The sequence below is a fragment of the Coregonus lavaretus genome (genome assembly GCF_964263955.1).
Source record: "Coregonus lavaretus genome assembly, contig: HAP1_SCAFFOLD_906, whole genome shotgun sequence".
Classification (NCBI taxonomy): domain Eukaryota; kingdom Metazoa; phylum Chordata; class Actinopteri; order Salmoniformes; family Salmonidae; genus Coregonus; species Coregonus lavaretus.
Window position 1 is genome coordinate 190,513 of NW_028166129.1, and position 8,803 is coordinate 199,315.

Sequence of the window (8,803 nt, forward strand, 5' to 3'; positions counted from 1 at the left end):
AATCTTTGGAGGGAGCTGAAAGTCCGTATTGCCCAGCGACAGCCCCGAAACCTGAAGGATCTGGAGAAGGTCTGTATGGAGGAGTGCTGCAGTGTGTGCAAACCTGGTCAAGACCTACAGGAAACGTATGATCTCTGTAATTGCAAACAAAGGTTTCTGTACCAAATATTAAGTTCTGCTTTTCTGATGTATCAAATACTTATGTCATGCAATAAAATGCAAAATAATTACTTAAAAATCATACAATGTGATTTTCTTGTTTTAGATTCCGTCTCTCACAGTTGAAGTGTACATATGATAAAAATTACAGACCTCTACATGCTTTGTAAGTAGGAAAACCTGCAAAATCGGCAGTGTATCAAATACTTGTTCTCCCCACTGTATGTGTATGTGTGTGTGTATGTGTATGTGTGTGTGTATGCGTATGTGTGTGTGTGTGTGCGCGTGTTACCATTGAAGCGCTGTAGTAGGGTCTCCATCAGAGTGGTGAGAGGCAGAGACAGCAGCGCCAAGACAAACACCACATTGAAGTTCAGGAAACCATTTTTAAAGTAGAACGGCCACGGCTCTGTACCTAAACACATAATACACAACGCCACACAGTGTTAGATCAATGTCAAGATACAAAACACAGTATAAAGTCAATCATAAACTGTAAACATGTAGTCATGTTTCATGCTAAACATTGTAAATAGCTTTGCACAAGCCTTAGCTTTTGCGACCAGAACGGCTCATATGAGCAGGAGCATCTTCTGTTTCTGTAGTGTGAGGCAGCTTGATGTACAAGTACAGCCCCTGGACAGGCCGCTAGTATTCTTTGGGATTTTGGCAATGGGGCCCTTTTTCCACTTCCCCAGAATCAGGTGAACTCATGGATACCATTTGTATGTCTCTGTGTCCAGTATGAAGGAAGTTAGAGGTAGTTTCATGAGCCAATGCTAACTAGCGTTAGCGCAATGACTGGAAGTCTATGGGTATCTACTAGTATGCTAGCAGATACCCATAGACTTTCAGTGATTGTGCTAACGTTAGTTAGCAATTGCACTAGCGCTAGTTACAGTGAGGGAAAAAAGTATTTGATCCCCTGCTGATTTTGTACGTTTGCCCACTGACAAAGAAATGATCAGTCTATAATTTTAATGGTAGGTTTATTTCAACAGTGAGAGACAGAATAACAACAAAGAAATCCAGAAAAACGCATGTCAAAAATGTTATAAATTGATTTGCATTTTAATGAGGGAAATAAGTATTTGACCCCTCTGTAAACAATGACTTTGTGGCAAAACCCTTGTTGGCAATCACAGAGGTCAGACGTTTCTTGCAGTTGGCCACCAGGTTTGCACATATCTCAGGAGGGATTTTGTCCAACTCCTCTTTGCAGATGTTCTCCAAGTCATTAATGTTTCGAGGCTGACGTTTGGCAACTCGAACCTTCAGCTCCCTCCACAGATTTTCTATGGGATTAAGGTCTGGAGACTGGCTAGGCCACTCCAGGACCTTAATGTGCTTCTTCTTGAGCCACTCCTTTGTTGCCTTTGCCGTGTGTTTTGTGTCATTGTCATGCTGGAATACCCATCCACGACCCATTTTCAATGCCCTGGCTGAGGGAAGGAGGTTCTCACCCAAGATTTGACGGTACATGGCCCCATCCATCGTCCCTTTGATTCGGTGAAGTTGTCCTGTCCCCTTAGCAGAAAAACACCCCCAAAGCATAATGTTTCCACCTCCCTGTTTGACGGTGGGGAGTGGTGTTCTTGGGGTCATAGGCAGCATTCCTCCTCCTCCAAACACAGCGAGTTGAGTTGATGCCAAAGAGCTCGATTTTAGTCTCATCTGACCACAACACTTTCACCCAGTTCTCCTCTGAATCATTCAGATGTTCATTGGCAAACTTCAGACGGGCCTGTATATGTGCTTTCTTGAGCAGGGGGACCTTGCGGGCGCTGCAGGATTTCAGTCCTTCATGGCGTAGTGTGTTACCAATTGTTTTCTTGGTGACTATGGTCCCAGCTGCCTTGAGATCATTGACAAGATCCTCCCGTGTAGTTCTGGGCTGATTCCTCACCGTTCTCATGATCATTGCAAACTCCACGAGGTGAGATCTTGCATGGAGCCCCAGGCCGAGGGAGATTGACAGGTCTTTTGTGTTTCTTCCATTTGCGAATAATCGCACCAACTGCTGTCACCTTCTCACCAAGCTGCTTGACGATGGTCTTGTAGCCCATTCCAGCCTTGTGTAGGTCTACAATCTTGTCCCTGACATCCTTGGAGAGCTCTTTGGTCTTGGCCATGGTGGAGAGTTTGGAATCTGATTGATTGATTGCTTCTGTGGACAGGTGTCTTTTATACAGGTAACAAACTGAGATTAGGAGCACTCCCTTTAAGAGTGTGCTCCTAATCTCAGCTCGTTACCTGTATAAAAGACACCTGGGAGCCAGACATCTTTCTGATTGAGAGGGGGTCAAATACTTATTTCCCTCATTAAAATGCAAATGAATTTATAACATTTTTGACATGCGTTTTTCTGGATTTGTTGTTGTTATTCTGTCTCTCACTGTTCAAATAAACCTACCATTAAAATTATAGACTGATTATTTCTTTGTCAGTGGGCAAACGTACAAAATCAGCAGGGGATCAAATACTATTTTCCCTCACTGTAATTATTCCCTTTTTGTTTACAAAGCTCTACTAAACAAGCTTCTAACTTCGTTGTTAAAGTATAAAAACATAAGATAAAAAGCTTATTTCACAGGGTTGGTTAACTCTTGAGATTCCTCGGGTCTTCACCGAACTAGGAAAATCCACTTTTAGTTTTAATGCACCTCATTGCCACAAAATACATTACAATTGTTCCGGTGCCAATCGGGCAATTTAAAATATTGATTGGGGAACTTCTTTCTGAGGAATGTAACTCTTTTTCTGGAATATTTGTGTTGTGCTATGTGAGAATACTATTCATTGACTACAGCTCAGCGTTCAACACCAGTGCCCTCAAAGCTTATCACAAAGCTATGGACCCTGGGAATAAAACACCTCCCTCTGCAACTGGATCCTGGACTTCCTGATGGGCCCCAGGTGGTAAGGGTAGGTAACAAAACATCCGCCACGCTGATCCTCAACACAGGGGCTCCCTCAGGGGTGCGTGCTCAGTCCCCTCCTGTACTCCCTGTTCACTCATGACTGCATGGCCAGGCACGACTCAAACACCATCATTAAGTTTGCAGATGACACAACAGTGGCAGGCCTGATCACCGACAACGATGAGACAGCCTATAGGGAGGAGGACAGAGACCTGGCCGTGCGGTGCCAGGACAACAACCTCTCCCTAAACCTGATGAAGTCAAAGGAGATGATTGTGGACTACAGGAAAAAGAAGAGGACCGAGCAAGCCCCCATTCTCATCGACGGGGCTGTAGTGGAGCAGGTTGAGAGCTTCAAGTTCCTTGGCTTCCACATCACCAACAAACTAACATGGTCCAAGCACACGAAGACAGTCGTAAAGAAGGCACGACAAAAGCTACTCCCCCTAAGGAGACTTAAAAGATTTGGCATGGGTCCTCAGATCCTCAAAAGGTTCTACAGCTGCACCATCGAGAGCATCCTGACTGGTTGCATCACTGCCTGGTATGACAACTGCTCGGCCTCCGACCGCAAAGCACTACAGAGGGTAGTGCGTACGGCCCAGTACATCACTGGGGCCAAACTTCCTGCCATCCAGGACCTCTATAGCAGGCGGTGTCAGAGGAAGGCCCTAAAAATTGTCAAAGACTCCAGACACATTTTGTTACGTTACAGCCTTAATCTAAAATTGACTAAATAAACCAATTTCCTCAACAATTTACACACAATACCCCATTATGAGAAAGCAATTTTTTTTCTAATGTATTAAATATAAAAAACAGAAAAAGCTTTTTACATACAGTGAGGAGAACAAGTATTTGATACACTGCCGATTTTGCAGGTTTTCCTACTTACAAAGCATGTAGAGGTCTGTAATTTTCAAAAATCCAGAAAATCACATTGTATGATTTTTAAGTAATTAATTTGCATTTTATTGCAAGACATAAGTATTTGATCACCTACTAACCAGTAAGAATTCCGGCTCTCACAGACCTGTTAGTTTTTCTTTAAGAAACCCTCCTGTTCTCCACTCATTACCTGTATTGACTGCACCTGTTTGAACTTGTTACCTGTATAAAAGACACCTGTCCACACACTCAATCAAACAGACTCCAACCTCTCCACAATGGCCAAGACCAGAGAGCTGTGAAAAGGCCATCAGGGATAAAATTGTAGACCTGCACAAGGCTGGGATGGGCTACAGGACAATAGGGAAGCAGCTTGGTGAGAAGGCAACAACTGTTGGCGCAATTATTAGAAAATGGAAGAAGTTCAAGATGACGGTCAATCACCCTCGGTCTGGGGCTCCATGCAAGATCTCACCTCGTGGGGCATCAATGATCATGAGGAAGGTGAGGGATCAGCCCAGAACTACACGGCAGGACCTGGTCAATGACCTGAAGAGAGCTGGGACCACAGTCTCAAAGAAAACCATTAGTAACACACTACGCCGTCATGGATTCAAATCCTGCAGCGCACGCAAGGTCCCCCTGCTCAAATCGGCGCATGTCCAGGCCCGTCTGAAGTTTGCCAATGACCATCTGGATGATCCAGAGGAGGAATGGGAGAAGGTAATGTGGTCTGATGAGACAAAAATAGAGCTTTTTGGTCTAAACTCCACTCGCCGTGTTTGGAGGAAGAAGGAGGATGAGTACAACACCAAGAACACCATCCCAACCGTGAAGCATGGAGGTGGAAACATCATTCTTTGGGGATGCATTTCTGCAAAGGGGACAGGCCGACTGCACCGTATTGAGGGGAGGATGGATGGGGCCATGTATCGCGAGATCTTGGCCAACAACCTCCTTCCCTCAGTAAGAGCATTGAAGATGGGTCGTGGCTGGTTCTTCCAGCATGACAACGACCCGAAACACACAGCCATGGCAACTAAGGAGTGGCTCCGTAAGAAGCATTTCAAGGTCCTGGAGTGGCCTAGCCAGTCTCCAGACCTGAACCCAATAGAAAATCTTTGGAGGGAGCTGAAAGTCCGTATTGCCCAGCGACAGCCCCGAAACCTGAAGGATCTGGAGAAGGTCTGTATGGAGGAGTGGGCCAAAATCCCTGCTGCAGTGTGTACAAACCTGGTCAAGACCTACAGGAATTGTATGATATCTGTAATTGCAAACAAAGGTTTCTTTACCAAATATTAAGTTCTGCTTTTCTGATGTATCACATACTTATGTCTTGCAATAAAATGCAAATTAATTACTTAAAAATCATACAATGTGATTTTCTGGATTTTTGTTTTAGATTCCATCTCTCACAGTTGAAGTGTACCTATGATAAAAATTACAGACCTCTACATGCTTTGTAAGTAGGAAAACCTGCAAAATCGGCAGTGTATCAAATACTTGTTCTCCACACTGTAGGTATTCAGACCCTTTGCATTGAGACTCGAAATTGAGCTTAGGTGCATCCTGTTTCAATTGATCATCCATGAGATGTTTCTACAACTTGATTGGAGTCCACCTGTGGTCAATTCAATTGATTGGACATGATTTGGAAAGGAACATACCTGTCTATATATGTGGTCCTCTGTAGCTCAGCTGGTAGAGCACGGCGCTTGGAACGCCAAGGTAGTGGGTTCGATCCCCGGGACCACCCATACACAAAAAAAAAATGTATGCACGCATGACTGTAAGTCGCTTTGGATAAAAGCGTCTGCTAAATGGCATATTATATTATTATTATATTATTATTATTATTATAATAAGGTCCCACAGTTGACAGTGCATGTCAGAGCAAAAACCTAGCCATGAGGTCGAAGGAATTGTCCATAAAGCACCCAGACAGGATTGTGTCGCATGCACAGATCTTGGGAAGGGTACCAACACATTTCTGCAGCTTTGAAGGTCCCTAAGAACCCAGTGGCCTCATTTTTAAATGGAAGAAGTTTGGAACCACCAAGACTCTTCCTAGAGCTGGCTGTCTGGCCAAACTGAGCAATCGGGGGAGAAGGACCTTGGTCAGGGAGGTGACCAAGAATCCAATGGTCACTCTGACAGAGCTCCAGAGTTCCTCTGTGGAGATGGGAGAACCTTCCAGAAGGACAAGCATCTCTGCGAAACTCCAGACGGAAGCCACTCCTCAGTAAAAGGCACATGACAGCCCGCTTGGAGTTTGCCAAAAGACACCTAAAGACTCTCAGACCATGAGAAACAAGATTCTCTGGTCTGATGAAACCAAAATTGAAATCTTTGTCCTGAATGCCAAGCGTCACGTCTGGAGGAAACCTGGCACCATTCCTATGGTGAAGCATGGTGGTGGCAGCATCATGCTGTGGGGATGTTTTTTAGCGGCAGGGACTGGGAGACTAGTCAGGATCGAGGCAAAGATGAATGGAGCAAAGTACAGAGAGATCCTTGACCTCAGAAGGTGATCTTCTCCCCAGTCTAACAGGACAACGACCCTAAGCACACAGCCAAGACAACGCAGGAATGGCTTCGGAACAAGTCTCTGAATATCATTGAGTGGCCAGAGCACGGACTTGAACCCGATCGAACATCTCTGGAGAGACCTGAAAATAGCTGTGCAGCAACGCTCCCCATCCAACCTGACAGAGCTTGAGAGGATCTGCAGAGAAGAATGGGAGAAACTCCCCAAATACAGGTGTGCCAAGCTTGTAGTGTCATACCCAAGAAGACTCTAGGCTGTAATGGCTGCCAAAGGTGCTTCAACAAAGTACTGAGTAAAGGGTCTGAATACTTATATAAAATGTTAGCAAACATTTCTAAGAACCTGTTTTTGCTTTGTCATTATGGAGTCTTGTGTGTAGATTCGGTTGTAACGTAACAAAATGTGGAAAAAGTCAAGCGGTCTGAATACTTTCCGAAGGCACTGTATGTATTGATATGTAGGCTATATGTGCCATTGTTAAATTGATGTAGCTCTGTCCTTGAGCTGTTGTCGTCTATTAATGTTCTGTATTATGTCATGTGTTGTGTGGACCCCAGGAAGAGTAGCTGCTGCTTTCGCAACATCTAATGGGGATCCTAATAAAATACCAAAAATATTATTGCACACAGAGTGAGTCCATGCAACTTATTATGTGACTTGTTAAGCACATTTTTATCCCTGAACTTATTTAACCCTGCCATAACAAAGGGGTTGAATACTTATTGACTCAAGACATTTCTAAAAACATAATTCCACTTTGACATTATGGGGTATTGTGTGTAGGGCAGTGACACAATTTCAATATAATACTTTTTTTTATTATTTTTTAAGTCAAGGCATGTGAAAACTTTCTGAAGACACTGTACAAGGCCACTGAGTTGGTAACATTGTGAAACTTCTAAAGCATTCACATGACATTGGAACATAGAACAACAGATCAAAGCAGCAGATTCTGACTCAACTCTTTAATAAATACCACCTGACTTTTATGCTTCAGAAGGGAACCTAGCTAGCTAACTGCTTCAGAAGAGGACCTAGCTAGCTAGCTAACTGCTTCAGAAGAGGACCTAGCTAGCTAGCTAACTGCTTCAGAAGAGGCCCTAGCTAGCTAGCTAGCTAACTGCTTCAGAAGAGGCCCTAGCTAGCTAGCTAACTTTTCCAGAAGAGGACCTACCTAACTAGCTAACTGCTTCAGAAGAAGACCTAGCTAGTTTGTGTGTGTGTGTTTACCATAGAGATCTGGGCCGTGAGGGGTGAAGACATTATACAGTAGAATATTGAGGGGAGCAATGACCAGTTTCCCATAGCAACAAGAATCTACCGCCATCAGAGGCACCTGGAAGATAAACACACACAGTATGTGATTAGCTTCTTCTCCTTACATAGCGATCAACTAAAGATAATGACAAAGTTCTTAACAAACATTCATAACTCAGTCACTGAGTAGTGTGTGTGTGTGTGTGTGTGTGTGTGTGTGTGTGTGTGTGTGTGTGTCTCACCAGGAACAGCAGCAGAGAGACGGTTGCCCAGGTGATGAAACTACTCCACTTCCTCTTCAGCACCAGCAGGTCGAAGGCGATCGGTAGCCTAGCAACCACATCAACCAATCAGAGACAGCATGACTAACCCCTACTTAGAACCCCTGACCTCTAACCCAGCGGTTGCTAGGGACTCACATTTCTTCATCATTTATTGCAACCCAACCCCTGCCTAAACTTTAAAATCTGTAAATTTCCATTTTCACATCAACAAATAACCTTCAATTTTTTACAATTTCATTTCTCCTTCTTAGTTATTTTGCTCCCTAAAACAAAACATAGCCATGTCCCTGGCAGCAAATTATTCTCCACTTGCTGCCAGCTGATACTAACTATACAGGAGAGAGCATAACATTCTGTTTCTGATGCTTTAATATCATCATTATTTACAATTAACTCTGCAGAAGGAACTGCTCTTACCCAATCAGAGCGGAGAATGGCCAGCCAATGATAGCCCCAGCCGCAACGCCCATCACAGCCAGGAAGGGCGTGTCTTGGAACCATCCAGTCATGGCAACCAGAGTAGAATACATACAGAAGGAAGACGGTAGGAACGCTGGAGAGAGGGAGAGGGTTAGGGTAGAGAGACAGAGAGAGAGAGAGAGAGAGAGAGAGAGAGAGAGAGAGAGAGATCAGAGAGAGAGAGAGAGAGAGAGACAGAGAGAGAGAGGGTTAGGGTTAGGGTTAGAGAGAGAGAGATAGAGACAGAGAGAGACAGAGAGCGACAGAGAGACAGAGAGAGACAGAGA

The 8,803-nt window shown here is 44.3% G+C and overlaps 1 protein-coding gene across 1 annotated transcript in view; it reads right to left on the bottom strand.

Annotated features, from left to right (window-relative positions):
- The window catches only part of alg9 (ALG9 alpha-1,2-mannosyltransferase), a 36,597-nt gene extending 27,990 nt beyond the window's left edge, over positions 1-8,607 (bottom strand). Inside the window, exons 1-4 of the mRNA XM_084190251.1 lie at positions 8,475-8,607; positions 8,016-8,103; positions 7,747-7,852; positions 452-574 (exon numbers count right to left, since the gene is read on the bottom strand). Coding sequence (XP_084046377.1) covers positions 452-574; positions 7,747-7,852; positions 8,016-8,103; positions 8,475-8,587 — 430 coding nt within the window. The 5' untranslated portion in view covers positions 8,588-8,607. The remainder of the gene's footprint in view (positions 1-451; positions 575-7,746; positions 7,853-8,015; positions 8,104-8,474) is intronic.
- Between the last annotated feature and the right edge of the window lie 196 nt (positions 8,608-8,803).